Here is a 19,562-nt window from a genome sequence, read left to right as displayed (position 1 = left end):
GGGTTGCGGTCTTCAACAAAATCTGAATGGAATCACAACTAATTTTTTTGCCGCCAAAAATTTTTCAAAATGCTGAAAATATGCTGATGGACACGACTGATAATTTCAGCCGTCTGCGGTCGCTAGCAGATTCGTCACCGACAATTGAAGGCAACATGATGATTGGCGGGAAATTCAAAATTGCAATTCGCAGCTTAATGTAGCTTGCAGTAGCCCCCTATTCGTCATAGTGTGAGCCAGCCTTAACCCTTCCACCTTGACCTATACTGTTCACTCCAACATGAGCTTGAGTGGTGGCATATGTTTCACAATGGTCCTCCATTTCTGTCTGTTTACAGGCTTCATTCCATCCACACTCCTGTGGAAGATTACATTTCCATTGCATCTTATGTTCATTTCAGCTGGAAATTATTGCAGAAACATGTTCTCTTTCGGCAAGAAAACCTGCCATGTATCATTGGCCCCTGAACATGTTTAAACCTCCGATATATAACCGCTTGGCAGTTTTTTTATTTTGTTTTAAACATGTGCAAGGGCCACAAGTACACAGGTAGTTTTTCCTGCCCAAGGACAATGTTCAGTTCTATTCAAAAAACACTGAAAACCTGTTTACATAATTTGGCATAAAATAAGAACATTGTTTGGAATTCCAAAATCTTCCACACCTTTTCCCTTTTGTGGTTGAAATGGTTGGATCTGGAAATCACCGGTTAAGATTGGTGATGCGTATACATCAGTTCAAGCCCGAGGCTCGCAATCTAGGAGTCACCTTTGATAGCCATCTCAGACTCATGTAAGCAACATTTGTCGCAGTGGCTGGGCATTTATTCATAAGCTTGGAAAAATCAGGAAATACCTCGATAACAATTCCACTGAGCGTTAGTCCACACTTTCATCACCCCCTGCTTGGACTCCTGTAATTCGCTCCTTACTGGCCTGCCTGACATTGATCTGCAGAAACTCCAGAAACTCCAAAATGCCTCGGCTCGTCTCGTCACATGCACAAAACGCAGAGAACACATCACTCCCATCCTTGAGCGCCTCCTTTGGCTAGTATCACACCGAATCAAATATAAGGTTCTTCTTCTTGTATTCAAAACTCTCAATGACCATGCTCCTGTCTATCTAGATGAGCTGATATGCCGCTATATGCCCATCCACACCCTCCGGTCTTCCTCACAGAACTCTCTCAGGTTCCCATCGCAGCGTCCACGGACACAATATTATGGCCATAGGGCATTCGCTGTTTGTGGGCCAGCACTCTGGAACGCTTTGCCATTAGAGATCAGAAATGCTGCTACAACTGACCAGTTTAAATGCCGTCTGAAAACATTCCTTTTCAAGGATTACTATGGTTGATTGCACCATGCTGGTGCATTGTAATGACTTTGTGTTATATTTTTACCATATTTGTGTTGATTATGATATTGCTTTTGTTGTTTTTGTATATGCATTATATATGTTTGCTTTTTAGAAATTACTGGAATTATGTGATATCTGTAATGTATTTTATTGTTTAAATTCACTTTTTATCATGTTGCCTGTACTCAGTGGCTTGCTTGCTTGCAATGGGTGCTTATAAATCCCTCCTTTATTTATTATATATTATTATATTCAAGCTGTTGAATTTGTCTGGAGTTTTTACTCTGGTATATCTGCCTTATGCATGTCATGATTCCATTTGTATATTCATGTTTAATTGTGCTAGTGTGCGATGCTTAATTCTTCTTTCTCCTGTATATTGATATATTAAGAATAACGATTTTAATTGTTATTCTTAATTTCATTAATTTGATCTCGTGCGCTAGTCTGTAATGTTTGAATGGTTCCATGTTCCAGTGTATGATGCGTAAGTCTCTTCCCTTGTTTGTATGATTACATAAGGCTGGCGGGTAAGCATCAATAATCTCATACACTGGTATGTAATTTGTTTGTACTGTTTACCCTGATTGCTCATATCCATAAGTATCAGAGCGCTTCGTCCAACAAGTGAGAGGTCTGGGGTTCAAGTCCCCGCATAGGCAGGTATGTCCGGAGTTTTTACTCTGTGCTTAGTGGTTACTCGCTGTTTCCATTTGTATATTCATGTTTAATTGTGCTAGTGTAGTGTGCGATGCGTTATTCATCTTTCCCCTGTATCAGGGTTGGCGATTTTTTTGATTTTTTTTTAAATAAAAAAAAATCAATTTATTTGATTTAAATCGGATTTTTTTATTTAAATCTATTTTTTTAATTTTAAGAACTGCTATACTACATGATAAAGTCTAAAGAGACCAGTGGAATGCTAGACATATGCACAATTCTATCAGGTATTTACAAAAAATCAAAACGTGTTTTCAGATGTGAAAATTTGGTAAAATCATGGGAAAAAACCCTGTTGAATTCTGCACCTTGAAAATGATTTTTTAGCAATAGATGGTATTTAATTGTATCCAAAAGGTGTAGAAACATTACAAATGAAGTAAAACAGGCAATTCAAGATAGAAATTAACTTACATTGATCAAAAACTGCAAAAACTGAAGTTTATTTAAATCAGTGATTTAAAAAAAATCCTTTGATTTAAATTGTGATTTCAATCAATTGATTTAAATCGCACCAACCCTGCCCTGTATGTTGAATTTGGTTAGAATTCCAAAATCTTCATCAGTGGAGGTGCCGATTTCAAATGGATTAGCCTCATATGCAAACTGCAACTTACCTTATTTTGCGAGACAGAAACTTGGACTGAATTAACCGAGTGACGATCATGCGATGCACCTCCTCCATCTTGCTGCTGTTGAAATAACTCCTCTTTCTCCTTTCGTAATCTATGCTCCTTTTGTTTTTCTTTTCGTAATTGTTGCAACCTGTAAAAATAAATGATTTTTACAAATGTGATCAAGCCAAGTCGTTTGTCGCAAATATTTGACACGATCAAGGGAAATGGTCGTATGTCGCTAATATTGATTTTGAGATATTGGCAAAGAAAGTCTTAAAATTCTTTTGTTTTACATTATTTTCAACAATTGATAAATTGATATTACTTCCACAAAAAAAAAGTTGTATCATCATGGGGTTTTCGGTTTCTAAAAGCTCTAAATGTCCTCTTTGAGAAACATTTGTAACAATTATTTTCGATCAGGGTTGACATGTGCCTCATTCCTCTTGATCATGTCACATATTGATTTTGAAATACAGCCAATAACAGCCTTCAACCCAGGGGGGGGCACTCACATGTTAAGGTGGTACGGGTATGTGCGGCGGTCAAGGGTCCCTTTTTCAGGCTCTCCGGCAGTTAAGCCCCACATTTGGATCTGCTCCAGTTCTTTGAGCCTCAAACTCTCACTCAAACTCTGACAATTGTAGCTCTTTAAGCTCAAATTTGGAAATAATTTAGAAATTTTTAGCTCAACAGCCTATAATTTGGCCCTAATTTCAGTTCTTCAAGCCCCTATTTTGCCCGAAAATCAGTTCTTAGTTCCCAAAGTTTGGCGCTCAGCACCGCACACCCCTACCAAAATTTAAGTTGAGTGCCTCCCGGGCCTTCAACTTCCTATATGTTTCATTGTTCTGAGCAATTCAGAAGGTTCTCCTTGTTAGAACTTTGAGAGGTTACAAGTAAAAATATCCTAACTCTAACCAATGAAACTAATCCTAACTTATTCTAGGGTGGCAGATTCATCTCATTACACATTACCATAATAAATACATAAATACCTTTCACTTTCATCTATGTGTGGTTCTTCATGACTAGGTAGCAGCACTGATGGAAGTTTATGAGGTCCAAGAGTGAAACTTTGACTCAGCATGCTATCCAGGCCTAAGGATGGTTGACGAGGGCTATACACCCGATATCTGCAAGGAAAGTAAACAAAGCACTACATAAGTCTTGCCTGAATTGAGCTGGCCTGAAACATCATGGCCCTATTTGTTCCATCCTCAGGGTATGAAAGCCATGTAAATTTCAGGGTACCCAATTAGCCTGAGACCCACTGCACTCGTCACAACTAATCCAACATGGTGCATAATCATGGCCGTGCACGAGAATCGATGATTGGAGGATTTAGTCTAGCACCTTGTTCCTACCTCTGTGACCTGCGGGCAAACTTGCAATGCTCGATTTGATCACAAACCTGGCCATTTTACACCTTCAAATGTGCTCAAAATTTACACACAGGCACAAATATGAATTGGAGTGAAGAAGGTGCAAGTACCTCGGACTAGAATTGAACATTCACAACTGGAAATTTATGCTGTCTGGATCAAACATTTCTAGAGCCCTTTTGGCTTGGCTGGTCCCCTACTATACTTATTTCTTGCAACATCTTTGACAAAAGCCTAAAAAATGACCACAATTTCCTTGTGCTTGTGCTGTGCACTAGCAATGCAATTTTTTTCAACACAAGGGCAACTCCAAGCAAATAACCCCTATGGCATTTTAGTTGACCAACAACATCAAATTTATGGCCATGATATTGTTAAACGTTTGTCCTGCGCTTCTGCCTTGCTGTAATTTTGATTCAATACTGAAAAACAAATATTGTCACTTCTGCTGTAAAGATAGTGGTCAAACATGTGATTTTCATGTTATTTTGATTTTAATTGACTTTGCGCACCTGCATTTTTACTAGGCTCACGAAAATAGCCACTTATGGGAGGCCAAGATGTTGATTCAGCCACATATCAACTATACCATTTTGACCAAAAACATCATACTTTTTAATCTAGTGGCATTTTTCAAACTTTATTTTGATACACCCTGTATATTTGATGACCTACCCTTGTGAACCTTTCTGCATGCCACTGGGTGTAGATGTCCGTTTGCGGGCAAACCTTGGTTTGGATGGGGTGTGTTTGCCATCATCATCACTGCTATCGCTGGTGCCATGGTGATAACCCGTTGGTTCTGGGTGTCTAGGAGATACCTGGTTGGAGCTGGGTTTGCTTATAGAGGGTTTCCTACTTGAGGCTACATTTGTGATAAAAAAAAATTGTGAATTAATTTAAAAAAATTAAGAATAGGGACTGCAGTCCCAAATAGGTCAAGAACACCACAGTTAATTACATAATAGATTAATTATTCTTTAATTTAATGAGGACTCTGGGAGACAGCTAGTTTGTGTGAAAATGAGTTTTGATGTACATATAGTCAGGACTCCATGCATGCACTGTGAGTGTTACAAATAGAGAACAATATATTGCATCTTCGGATTACTTTGCCCTGTACCTAGCAAATCTTGGCTGAACATGCTTGTTTGTGTTCTGCACATTTTGGCAATAATGCACATTAAGCGCAAACATTTGTAACTCAAGCTAAATGGAATTTATTTTAACCAATAAAATGGATTATCAAGTCTTGCACCCATTAAAATTGATGGGAGTCTGGGATAGAGGATTGCCTGAATTGGGATTTGACATAGATGAACAACCATTTGCTGGGAGACTCACATCAGTGTCCGTAAGAGAGGTAAAAAATACTCCTAATAAAGAGTTTCTAGTTCCCTTCCATTTCCTAAATAAGGTGTGCTGTATCTTATGAACTGAACAAATTTGGCAATGAGCCAGGGAGGATCTTTGAAGTTACAATTGATGATCTTTTTGGTGATACACTTGGACACTTGAAAAAACAAAGAAAACTGTTCCATGCAGTATCAATGTTGACACCTTCATTGACGCAATATATGAATAATATATGGTAAACAGTAACTCAGTCGGCTTTGTTGTCCAGCTACACAGATCAGTTATTTGATTTGGATTTACACAGATCGTTCAAAACTACTTTTTAAGGCCTATTCAGTGATCCCAATGAAGCTGTAAAAGAATGAAATTGTTTATAAATTGCCTAAGAATGAAGGATAAGTCATTACTGTCATTAGGTATTTTTTGCTATGACAAATTTGGGAAAAAAATAAGGAAAACAGCAGTATTGACAAATTAAAGTATTCTGAATTTTGATGATTTTTACGATCCACTGGATGAGCAAATCACCGAATGGGCCCTTAAAAATAAGTAATAAAACCAAGCTACTGTTACTCACCTGTGTTATGAGCACTGATGAGGTTTTCAATCAACTGTTTCATCTCTTTCATTTCTTGATTCATCTTCTTCATCTGTCTTGTACACTTGTCTTGCTTGTTATGCAATTCACTAATGTCTTCTTGCATTGTGGCTGCGGTGTTGACGGCATCTTGAAGAGCAGTGTCATTTGTGAGATGTTCGCTGAGTTCATCCAATGCATCCTTAATGAGACAATTATGGAAAATATTTCTGTTTATTTTGGAGATTCATGGCCACATATTGCTATGATCAAAGACAGAAAAAGAGCTAGTTTGTGTGCAATGATCCTGTCAATCAAACTAGACATGGCCTGTGATTGGTTAGCATATTGGATAACTAGGGTGGTGCCTTCCCTAGGCTTAACCAATCTCCAGCCTAAGGATGGCCCACTACCTACAGCAGCCACAGTAACCAATACTTTGTTTACTTCCCACCTTGCAACCCATAACCAGGACCCAGTGATTTGGGATATTTCAGTTGAAATCCATCTACCCTCTATGGAAGACATGAGCTAAATCTGCCACAAACAGTACAGGGAGTGTGAATTTCAAATGGAGTCACCCATTCAGGTACTCCCATTTGAAATTCACACTCCCCGTGTAGGAAATTCAAGTCATGTCTTCATAGGGGGTATATGGTTATCAACTGGAATAGCCCATTGGAACTGAGCCTATTTTACACATGCACTGACTGACCACACTGGACTACAGCCAAAATAGAGAATATAAATACAAACAAAACTAGACTAAGCTGTGGTCTAACCCACGAACACAGCCGTGTTGTTACCCCTAATGACCTTTGACCCCAAAATATATGAAACGGCCATAGACATTGGCTAATGTCAATGCATGGGTGCATGTGGCACCACTTTGCTATGTTACTTGTGACAGAAGGGGCATTTTGAAGGTTTTTCGTCTCAGACCGGAAGTGACCCCTTAATGACATTTGACCCCAAATAAGAAAATACCACATATGAATTGGGTACCCACAATTCATGTGTGAACATACCGTTACTGTCCTATGTTTTTCTTAGCAAATAAAAATTTTTGACGGTTTTTCGTTTTATACCGGAAGTGACCCCTTAATGACCTTTGACCCCAAATCTGTGAGGACCCCATAGACACTGGATAATAACAATGCATGCATGCAAGTGGTGTTACTGTCCGGCGTAATTTGTGGGAGAAGAAGCATTTTAAAGGTATTTCGCTTTTGTACCGAAGTGGCCCTTAATGACCTTTGACCCTAAATAAAAAATACCACATATACACAGGGTAACTACAATTTATGTGTGAACATACCGTTACTGTCCTATGTTTTTCTTAGCAAATAAAAAAATTGAAATTTTTTCGTTTTATACCGGAAGTGACCCCTTAATGACCTTTGACCCCAAATCTGTGAGGACCCCATAGACACTGGATAATTACAATGCATGTGTGCAAGTGGTGTCACTGTCCCACGTAATCTGTGAGAGAAGAAGCATTTTGAGGTGAAATCACGTTTTTGACCCCTATGACCCCTGCGTGACCTTTGACCCCACAAGTTTCATATGACATGTAGGGGCATGGTCAATGATGGTTGTGACCAAGCTAGGTCAAAATCGGTGTAAGCATGTAAGTGCTAGAGCAAATGTAGTGGTCGGCAGAAAGAAGAAGAAACTAGACTAAGCTGTGGTCTAACCCACGAACACAGCCGTGTTGTTACCCTTAATGACCTTTGACCCCAAAATATATGAAAACGGCCATAGACATTGGCTAATGTCAATGCATGGGTGCATGTGGCACCACTTTGCTATGTTACTCGTGACAGAAGGGGCATTTTGAAGGTTTTTCGTCTCAGACCGGAAGTGACCCCTAAATGACATTTGACCCCAAATGAAAAAAAATACCACATATGAATTGGGTACCCACAATTCATGTGTGAACATACCGTTACTGTCCTATGTTTTTCTTAGCAAATACAAATTTTTGACGGTTTTTCGTTTTATACCGAAGTGACCCCTTAATGACCTTTGACCCCAAATCTGTGAGGACCCCATAGACACTGGATAATAACAATGCATGTATGCAAGTGGTGTTACTGTCCGGCGTAATTTGTGGGAGAAGAAGCATTTTAAAGGTATTTCGTTTTATACCGGAAGTGGCCCCTTAATGACCTTTGACCCTAAATAAAAAAATACCACATATACACAGGGTAATTACAATTTATGTGTGAACATACCGTTACTGTCCTATGTTTTTCTTAGCAAATACAATTTTTTGAAGGTTTTTCGTTTTATACCGAAGTGACCCCTTAATGACCTTTGACCCCAAATCTGTGAGGACCCCATAGACACTGGATAATAACAATGCATGTATGCAAGTGGTGTCACTGTCCGCGTAATTTGTGGGAGAAGAAGCATTTTAAAGGTATTTCGTTTTGTACCGGAAGTGGCCCCTTAATGACCTTTGACCCTAAAAAAAAAAAATACCACATATACACAGGGTAATTACAATTTATGTGTGAACATACCGTTACTGTCCTATGTTTTTCTTAGCAAATAAAAAATTTTGAAGGTTTTTCGTTTTATACCGGAAGTGACCCTTTAATGACCTTTGACCCCAAATCTGTGAGGACCCCATAGACACGGGATAATAACAATTCATGTGTGCAAGTGGTGTCACCGTCCTATGTAATCTGTGAGAGAAGAAGCATTTTGAGTTGAAATCACGTTTTTGACCCCTATGACCCCTGCGTGACCTTTGACCCCACGAGTTTCATATGACATGTAGGGGCATGGTCAATGATGGTTATGACCAAGTTAGGTCAAAATCGGTGTAAGCATGTAAGTGCTAGAGCAAATGAAGTGGTCGGCAGAAAGAAAGAAGAAAGAAGAAAGAACCTGTAAGAAAAAAGCCACAGCCGTGACTAACGTCACGGCTGTGTAACTAGACTCAGCAGAATCTGAGTACAAGCTTCGAATCCCGCACAGGATATAAGGTTAATGGGTCAATTTGACCTTCGACCCCTAAACCTTTGGGGTCATAATTATTTTTAACATGTTTAGAGTGTCGTAAAAATCATTCCTGTTGAATTTGAGCTCGATTGGACCAATTTTCGAAATTTGACCTTTGACCCCTATAACTTGACCCCTGGGTCACAAATGTCATTAAATGCATTTTTCTCATGTTTAGAGTGTCATAATGGTTATTACTATTGAGTTTGAGCCCAATCCAAGCATAACGCTGATTTAACCTCTGACCTCTATGACGTGACCCCTGGGTCACAGATGGGGTCAACTGTACTTGTTTTGTGTTTAGGATGAAAAAAAAAAAAAAAAAAATGTTGTGTTGCCCTCCGCGGCCGGGTCAAAATCGCGAAAATCTGGGCCCGTTTTTTTTTTTTTTTTTCAAAAAAAAAAAAAATTAATTTTTTTTTTTGTTATAATTTTTTTTTTTAACAAATGATTTTTTTTTATCATACATGTACCCCCAAGCCTATTCCCAGATCCATAACGTTCACTAAAAAGATTGTGCCCCAAGCCAGCACTTTCATTGGATAGTAGGACTGACTCATTGAATCCCAACAACATGGATGTTTAGGCTAAAGCCAAGAATTTTCCGCATTGCTGAGAAAAAAATCAGCAAAAATGACCTAGAAAAAGAAAAAAAAAATACAATTGAAAAGAAATAAATAAAACACTAAATGAAATGGGTCTTCAAAGTTCATCAAAATAAAATCCGTCATAGATTTACCGTACAACGCCTGTCCTACCTCCCATTGCAGCCATGATACCCAATCACCCATCCCAACTTTGCAACATCGCAATGAAGGTAAGATTCTTGTGAAATTCTATTATGTCAGAAATGTGCTACAAAGCGGAGAAAAGCGGAATTTAACATTTGTAAAGCAGAAAATTCTTGGCTTTAGTTTAGGCCCTTCACAATTGATTTTGAGTTTCCTATTTCCCACCCGCATCAAAAATTGAAAATTGCAAAATATTTAATTATTTGATTTTTCTTTCTGTCATTTTCTCTGTTAAATGACATTTTTGTTACATTAATTTGCTACTTTCTTACTTAAATCATGAATCCTGAACAAACAAATAACACATATTATTAATTATCAATGTATAAAATCAACCATAATTGCAATATGATCTGCAGTGCCAAAATGTACCATGCAGGATGTTCATGTTGATATTGGGCTGTGACCACTTGTTTCAAAATGAAGAAAATAATAAGTAATAAATAACTAATAATTAAGTTACCTCATGCCTATTTTAAAATCTTTAAATAGTAAACTAAGAATTAATTGTGAAGGGCCTTATTATTAATATTTACTTCAATAAAATATTCAACATTGGGTAGAAAATACAGCCAATATTAAGCATATGCCTCTCTTCACTCATGTTACTGTGAAATAGTAGGTATCAAATGGTTCAGTTGCTAAAAAAAAAAATAAAAAATCCGGCCGGTTGTACTACCAGATTTTAGGCTTGGGAGGGCAACACAACAATTTTTTTTTTTGGCCTCACAAGGATTACTTGTTAAAAGTAATTTGTGGATCTCCTTTCAGCTAGTATATTACCCAGAGATTGTTAACACAAACCTTTATTTGAAAGGTAACCTTCTGCAGTTCATCACCCTCTGCTGTCGTTTGATCATCATCGTAAAATTGAGTGTCTGGAGCACACTCAGTGTGGATAAATCTGCGGAATTTTCTTGTTTTCTTGTCTTTCAGCCCGTCTTCAATTGATAGGATTATAGATGCTTGCTGCATCACTGCATTGGACTTGGCATTGTCGTACACTCTGAAATAGAACAAAAAATTAAGGGATCTGGAATGAGCGTTTTGACAGTATTTTTTGAGGCACAAAATGGCGGAGAACATAAGGAAGCTAGGTTGTCACAAGTATGTATGCCATCACTATGTCAACATCCTTCATACCCTGAGAAAGATATAAACTAGAGTCAACAGACGCTGAGTACAAGCCGCAATTTGACCCCTATAACTTGACCCCTGGGTCACGGATGGGGTCAACTGCTCTTGCATTGTGCTTAGGATGTCATAAGAAATATTCCTGGTCAATTTCAGCTTAATCGGAACTTATACATGGATTTTAATTTTTTTAAATTTTTGATTGACCTTTTGACCCCCTTAATGACCTTTGACCTCAATGAAAAAAAAACCTTATATACACAGACAAAATGTATTGTTCCAATTTTATTTAAAAAATTCTAACATGTTCAGTTCTTGAGATAAATATTCTTGAAGTTATTCAGCTAAAAGCAGGAACTGACCCCTTAATGACCTTTGACCCCCAAAATAAAAATACCATGCATACATCAGGGAACACTGATTCATGTATGATGGTTATATTATTCGGTCTGTTTACATTTTGAGATAAAAATTTTTTGAACATTTTTGATAATTTTGGTTTTTGACCGGAAGTAACCCCTTAATGACCTTTGACCCCAACACTGTAGGTATCCTAAAGACCCTAGCTAGTAGCGATGCATGTGTGCTAATGGCGATTCTCTGCTATGTAATTTGTAAAGACAGTGATTTTTTGAATATTTTTTACAAATTTTTCAGACTTTTACCGGAAATGACCCCTTAATGACCTTTGACCTCAAATCTGTTTACAAGTTTTGAGCACTGGTTAACGTTGATTCATAAGCATGAGTCACATGATCATTGCATGTAATTTGTGGAAGGAGTAGCATTTTTTGTGAAATCAACATTTTTGGCCATAAGGTCAAGGTCAAAGGTCAAAGCCAGGTCAAAGTCAAATGGATGGTTTGGTCTAGCCCAGTGGTCATTTGGGTCAAGTTTGGTTGGAATCGGTCAATCTCTTGCGGAGCTAGATGCAGTTGATTGCGGTTGCCAGAAGAAAGAAGAACTAGACTAAGCTGTGGTCTAACCCACGAACACAGCCGTGTTGTTACCCCTAATGACCTTTGACCCCAACATATATATGAAAACGGCCATAGACATTGGCTAATGTCTATGCATGGGTGCATGTGGCACCACTTTGCTATGTTACTTGTGGCAGAAGGGGCATTTTGAAGGTTTTTCGTCTCAGACCGGAAGTGACCCCTTAATGACATTTGACCCTAAATAAAAAAATACCACATATGAATTTGGTACCCACAATTCATGTGTGAACATACCGTTACTGTCCTGTGTTTTTCTTAGCAAATAAACAATTTTGACGGTTTTTCGTTTTATACCGAAGTGACCCCTTAATGACATTTGACCCCAAATAAAAAATACCACATATGAATTGGGTACCCACAATTCATGTGTGAACATACTGTTACTGTCCTATGTTTTTCTTAGCAAATAAAAAACATTGAAGGTTTTTCGTTTTATACCGGAAGTGACCCCTTAATGACCTTTGACCCCAAATCTGTGAGGACCCCATAGACACTGGGTAATAACAATGCATGTATGCAAGTGGTGTTACTGTCCTACGTAATTTGTTGGAGAAGAAGCATTTTAAAGGTATTTCGTTTTGTACCGGAAGTGGCCCCTTAATGACCTTTGACCCTTAATAAAAAAATACCACATATACACAGGGTAACCACAATTTATGTGTGAACATACCGTTACTGTCCTGTTTTTCTTAGCAAATAAAATTTTTGAAGGTTTTTCGTTTTATACCGGAAATGACCCCTTAATGACCTTTGACCCCAAATCTGTTAGGACCCCATAGACACTAGGTAATAACAATTCATGTGTGCAAGTGGTGTCACTGTCCTATGTAACTTTAAAGAAAAAAAAGCATTTTAAAGGTATTTCGTTTTATACGGAAGTGGCCCCTTAATGACCTTTGACCCTAAATTAAAAAATACCACATATACACAGGGTAACTACAATTTATGTGTGAACATACCGTTACTGTCCTATGTTTTTCTTAGCAAATAAAAAAATTTGAAGTTTTTTTCGTTTTATACCGGAAGTGACCCCTTAATGACCTTTGACCCCAAATCTGTGAGGACCCCATAGACACAAGATAATAACAATGCATGTGTGCAAGTGGTGTCACTGTCCTACATAATCTGTGAGAGAAGAAGCATTTTGAGTTGAAATCACATTTTTGACCCCTATGACCCCTGCGTGACCTTTGACCTCACGAGTTTCATATGACATGTAGGGGCATGGTCAATGATGGTTGTGACCAAGTTAGGTCAAAATCGGTGTGAGCATGTAAGTGCTAGAGCAAATGTAGTGGTCGGCAGAAAGAAAGAAAGAACCTGTAAGAAAAAAGACACAGCCGTGACTAACGTCACGGCTGTGTAAAGAACGAGATCTGATTGCGTTCGCCTGCGACCGCGAGGATGCACAGCCAGCAGTGACAAATGAATCTGTGAGAACCGGAAGTGATCCCTTAATTACCTTTGACCCCGCAAAAATAGTACATAGTGCTTAGGATGTCATAAGGAATATTCCTGGTGAATTTTAGCTTAATCGGAACTTATACATGGATTTTGATATTTTTTAAATTTATGATTGACCTTTTGACCCCTTAATGACCTTTGACCTCAATGGAAAAAAACCTTATTTACACCGACAAAATGCATTGTTCCAATTTTAATTAAAAAATTCTACTATGTTTAGTTGTCGAGATAAAAATTCTTAAAGTTATTTAGCTAAAAACAGGAAGTGACCCCTTAATGACCTTTGACCCCAAAATAAAAATACCATGCACACATCAGGTAACACTGATTCATGTATGATGATTATATTACTCTGGTCTGTTAACATTTTGAGATAAAAAATTTTAAACTTTTTTGATAATTTTGGTTTTTGACCGGAAGTAACCCCTTAATGACCTTTGACCCCAAAACTGTAGGCATCCTAAAGACCCTAGCTAGTAGCGATGCATGTGTGCTAATGGCGACTCTCTGCTATGTAATTTGTAAAGACAGTGATTTTTTGAATATTTTTTTACACATTTTTCAGACTTTTACCGGAAGTGACCCCTTAATGACCTTTGATTCCAATTTTGTGGTATAACTTTTAGACACTGGCTATAGGTGATGCATGTGTGCAAGTGCCTTCACGGTGCTATGTAATATGTGAAAGGAGTAGCATTTTTAGTGAAAATCACGGTTTTGGCCACTGACCGGAAGTGGATGACATTTGATCGGAAGTTGATCATGTGACATCTGTTGCACCACCCAATAGTCCTAGTGACCAACTATGATCAACATGGCTGAAAGCATGTGGCTACGATGGCTGATTTAATGATGTTGACAGAAAGAAGAAGAAGAAGAAGAAAGAAGAACGCGGAAAAAAGAATGCACAGCGCCGATGGCGGCTGTGCAAGAAGAAGAAAGAAGAATTGAGATGAGACAGCACAAGCCGACGTTTGACGTCGGCTTGTAACAATAAAACTGGTATTACTGATCATGAGTATTACTTTATTGGAGCCAAACTTCAGGCTATGAGTAGATTTGATATCAGAAGGACATTCTTCGTATTCAGAATGCCATTCGATATGTCTGATGTGCTCTAATGTCCCACAATAAATACTGTCCAAAGGTTCATACACCACCCCTTAAGAGCATATTATAAAATACATTTCTCCGTTTCACATAACAGCGTATCTCAGAAAATAGGTATTAAAAAAAAATCTCATTTTTAATTTTTTACTGAAATCTATACATTGGTAAAGTTATGTAATAATCGGATTAACTACCATAGCAATAGGTGAAAACAATTTTTGAATATAATAACCTGCTGCACTGGTAAGTTCACAAGGTACCTCTGCATTGAACCATATCATGCTGATCACTCGCACTTGTAAGATTAGTATCTTTGAAAAGACAGGTAATGTATTCAATCTATGATTGCAGACATACACCGGTGATGAGTGCAACCTGCTTGTAGTGCAGCACATGTTCAAAATTGTTTTCACCTATTGCTATGGTAGTTAATCCAATTTTTTACGTCGCTTCGCCAGCGTATTGTTTCTGTATTCTTAAAAAATATTCTGTACTTCAAAGAAATCTAATCCAATCTAAAGACATAATATTAATATATAAATGAAATGATATTTTCATCCAAAACTCCTCCCTTTATCTGAGTATTCACAAAAGAAACTTATACGTTGCTATGTGAAATGGCATTGATAAAATATTATGAGATACGATCTAATATCACACTGCTGTATTTCAATACAAGACAATAAGTTGTGTATGTGAAACAGCAATTTCACAAAAAAAATACACATACAATGGTAAATAGTATACAAATATTGACTGCTATGAGGGGCATGGTTAAGATTATAGGCCCAAGGTGATCTCAAGCCGAGGGTCATAGCATGGTTTTGAGATCACCGCGGGCCTATAATCTTAACCATCCCCCGAATAAAACAGTCAATATTTGTTTTATATACCGAATGGATACGTGGATGCTGCGATTGCGCAGTTTGATCAGGACGCACGTGACCAGTCCATAGTTCATTTCCATGGACCGGTCCATAGTTCATTTTGCGGGCATAGTTTAATTCAATGACTGCACTTTCAGCCAATCAGATGACAGGAATCTATATATGAGGTATATAATTCATTTTGTCAAACAGCGATTTTTAATCAGCAAGATACGACACTATGACTAACATGTGTAATGAATTTAGCAACAATTTGAAATTAAGCACATTGGAGGACATGACCTTAATCTTCCACACAAGGAGTGTGAATGTCAAATGAGGTTACCTTAATAGGTGACTCCATTTGAAATCTAACCCCCCCCCCCTCTGTGTGGAAGATTAAGGTCATGTCTTCAATAGGGTGTATAGATTTCAACTGGAATAGCCCATTAACTCCGTGGAGAGTATCAGGGGTTACCTGAATGTGTGATTCCATATGAAATTCACACCCCCTGTGTGTGAGATACGGTCATATCTTCCATAGGACGTGTATGGATTTCAACTGGAATAGCCCAAGGTGATACATACCTTTGGAATGTGTCCGACAACAAAGCAATCAGTAGATTAAGGCACAAAATGGCGGAGAACATAAGGAAGGTGGTCACAAGTATGTATGCCATCACTATGTCAACATCCTTCATACCCTGAGATTAATACAAACAATAAAACTGGTATTACTGATCATGCAATTTTAAAATCATTTTACATTGCAGGGTCATTATTTCTCAATTCACCCAATGGGAAACACCTCACCCCCTTCAAATTTGTTCAAAATTGGTTTACAGGGTGATTTTGGCTGGCAAAGCTCAAATTTTGGCTTAATCGGACGTACGGTTTTCGCGCTATGCCCCGCCCATTTTTGGCGATTTCGGCGAAAAATGGCGCGCCCATCAATATTGTCGCGACCATATCTCCGTAACCGTAGGTCCTACTGAGCTGAAATTGGTGTCATTATTTAGCTAATCTCTCAAAGAATCCAAATCTGCTAATTTGCGTTGGAATTATACCCCCATATGTTGTCTACAAAATATCAAAAAATTGGAGGGGTAATATTTTTTGTTTTTGCTAGACTTTCACAAAGCAAGCATGCAGGTGAAAACATATGTATTTAATGCATGTACATATAGGCCTATATACAATTGGCCTATATTATAATAGTATCATGTTTACAATATACTGAGCCTACATACAAAATTACTGTTTTTCAACCACATGCTTGCTTTATGAAAGCCTAGCAAGAAAAAAAAATATTACCCCTCCAATTTTTTGATATTATGTAGACAACATATGGAGGTGTAATTCCAACATAAATTCCCATGGTCACGTGGGCAACAAGGTCAAATTCAAGGTCAAAGTACAGAAAAAAAGGTCATATTTTTTCTCTTCCTCCTACACACTAAATGATAGTAGATTTGGATTCTTTGAGAGATTATCTAAAAAATGACACCAATTTCAGCTCAGTAGGACCTACGGTTACGGAGATATGGTCGCGACAATATTGATGTGCACGCCATTTTTTGCCGAAATCGCCAAAAATGGGCGGGGCATAGCGCGAGAACCGTACGTCCGATTAAGCTAAAATTTGAAATTTGAGCTTTGCCAGCCAAAATCACCATGTATACCAATTTTGAACAAATTTGAAGGAGGTGAGGTGTAAAATCATATTTTTTTTGGGTGATTTGAGAAATAATGACCCTGCAACAAAACCAAGTGTTTTCAATTTACAAATTCAGTGGGTGGTGTGAAAAAAACTCTCATGCGGGTCTCAACTTTGGTTTGGGTGGGGATGTGCGCTGACTCCAAAAAACTACCCAACTTTAAACGAAAAACAGACACAAAATTATACTAATTTTTTGAAAATTTTCCCAAATTTTGCTAGAAACCATGAAACATTTGCATTTTTTGGAGACAATTAAAAAAAAACACCCTTTCTTAAACCAATCTTCATGAAATTGAGGGCCATCAATAGACCAAAATGGCTTAAAATGCACCCAGAGTCTAAACTGAATGGCTGAAAATGCACTATGAATCTATTATCTACCGCACATCCCTGTACCCTCATTTCCACAAGAACCCCCTGGTGAAAATCCTATCAAAATTAACATCAAGCATAGGCATTAGAGCCAAATTTGTTCGATCTTTGGATCGTCCGTCGATGCTGCTTCGATGCTTGTTACTAATGAAATAACAAGTAATTAATCAGAATTAATGCTAAATTTATATTGGTCAATATCAATACAGGCAGAGATCCATATGTTATCACAATTAACAATAGTCAATAAATTGATTTAATAAATGATAAGAATTGACCAAAGCATCGATGGTCGCTCGAAAGATAAAACTAATTTGTTTCTATTGCCTAAGGACATTATTTGTGAGAACCCATAACATACACATTAATATTCGGTGATTATTCGTTCAAGTAGTCACTTACCTCATAGTCATATTCATCGACTAATGTCATTCTGAATAATGTAAACATGAGCTGGTCCACCGTAGCCATGCCCTGTACTGTTGTACCACCAAAGATCATCCAAAAGGCACAAGCTGTAAAACAAAATCAAAAACAGAAATTGAATAAAAGTTGTAACATCTGTTTGCAAGTCAGAATCTTTCAGTGTACTAGACCAATGAAGTTGCCTTATGATTTCACACCACCAAATAGAATTATATGGTCGTGCGCCCTTAATTTCACTTCTCAGAAAAACCCATGAACTCTCAATTTTAGCCAAATTTGGATTGGTCATGATTAGTACTATTAATTCCTGCAGGTGTACCACAGATGGCAGAGATCGAATAACTTTTAATGGAAAAATAGGGGGTCTTCGGGTAACAGAGCATGTGTTAAGTAAAAAAAATATGGGGTCTTTGGGTGACAGCGATGCTGAAAAAGGGGTCTTAACAGCCCTACATATGTGTCACCTCCAAAGTTGGAGTGCCCCCCCCTGGGCCAAACCCTTCATCTTACTGTGGGATGCTGCCACATTTTTTTTAAAGATTTTACATATGGGGTGTAAGGATTTCATTTTCAGCCCATTATCCCTCATGCTTCACTCACCGTATGGGATGTAGAATTCGACGTACAAGAATGCGAACCTGGCCAGGTCTATTGCGATGTTACCCAACATCACGATAAATGGTCCTGAAAAACACGTAATATAAATATTATCAGTTTTGCTGCTGCTATAGAGGCCGTCAGCCTTTCGCCATCTTGTGGGTACAAATGATACGCGTGTTCATGCGTCTGACACTACGCGCAGCTTGCCACGCAGCTGTTGTCACGCATCATCACGCATGGAGATCGAACGACCATCGCAGCGTGTACCCACAAGATGGCGGCATATGACGTCACGCTGACGGCCTCTATTGAAAGCTTTTCAAAATGGATTACAAATAAGTGGGGATATACAGTAGATTATTCGGGAACAGTCCATTAGTCTGAAAGGTCATTATAGTCCAAAAGGGGTTTAAGTTAGGGTTTAGGGCATTTTATGCTAGGATAAGAGTTGGGGATGAGGTTAGGGTTAGCATAAGCGTTTAGGGTTAGCGTTAGGGTTAGTATTAGGTTAGAGTAACAGTTAGGATTAGAGTTATGGTTAAGTTTTGCATGGATCCACCATCTTGCTGCCAAAACGAGGCTTTCCATGCAAACGCATTGGGCAAAAAAAAGGCATTTTTCTTGCACACATTTGCGCCAGAATGTTTTCACATGGTGTGCAATGGGTCAACAAGGATATACTAACCCCAAAGCTGTAACAGTCTTCATGAAGTGTAGCCACTACTACTATAGACCACTTGACATCATTGTTTATCAAAAAAGGCCAGGGACTGGTTTATCGATATGCTTGAACAAACCGCTACACTGTTCAATGGCTTTCTTGTACTATATGAAATGTGGTGGGAGAATTTAAATGCATGTGCCCTGAGTGAACTACGATGCATACGCACACTGCAGGGCAAAGAACAATGGAAATTGCCGTAATTTGTGGGCATACTGCCGGGCAATGTCTTCACATGTCAAGTGGTCTATAACCAGAGAGGGATAATCGTTATTGCGAAGATGCGCTTAGTGATCATGCTTAGCCCCTTGGCATTCAGTAAGATATC

General features: G+C 38.2%; 1 protein-coding gene across 1 annotated transcript in view; it reads right to left on the bottom strand.

The window, feature by feature from the left end:
- Positions 1-19,562, bottom strand: part of LOC140140002 (uncharacterized) — a 47,610-nt gene that overhangs the window by 2,295 nt on the left and 25,753 nt on the right. Inside the window, 8 exon segments of the mRNA XM_072161812.1 lie at positions 2,700-2,847; positions 3,698-3,835; positions 4,760-4,949; positions 6,018-6,219; positions 10,625-10,826; positions 15,984-16,099; positions 17,890-18,002; positions 18,514-18,597. Coding sequence (XP_072017913.1) covers positions 2,700-2,847; positions 3,698-3,835; positions 4,760-4,949; positions 6,018-6,219; positions 10,625-10,826; positions 15,984-16,099; positions 17,890-18,002; positions 18,514-18,597 — 1,193 coding nt within the window.

The sequence above is a fragment of the Amphiura filiformis genome, chromosome 18 (genome assembly GCF_039555335.1).
Source record: "Amphiura filiformis chromosome 18, Afil_fr2py, whole genome shotgun sequence".
In the NCBI taxonomy this organism is placed as follows: Eukaryota; Metazoa; Echinodermata; class Ophiuroidea; order Amphilepidida; family Amphiuridae; genus Amphiura; species Amphiura filiformis.
Note: the sequence above shows the minus strand (reverse complement) of the source record. Positions and strands in the feature narration are given on the sequence as shown.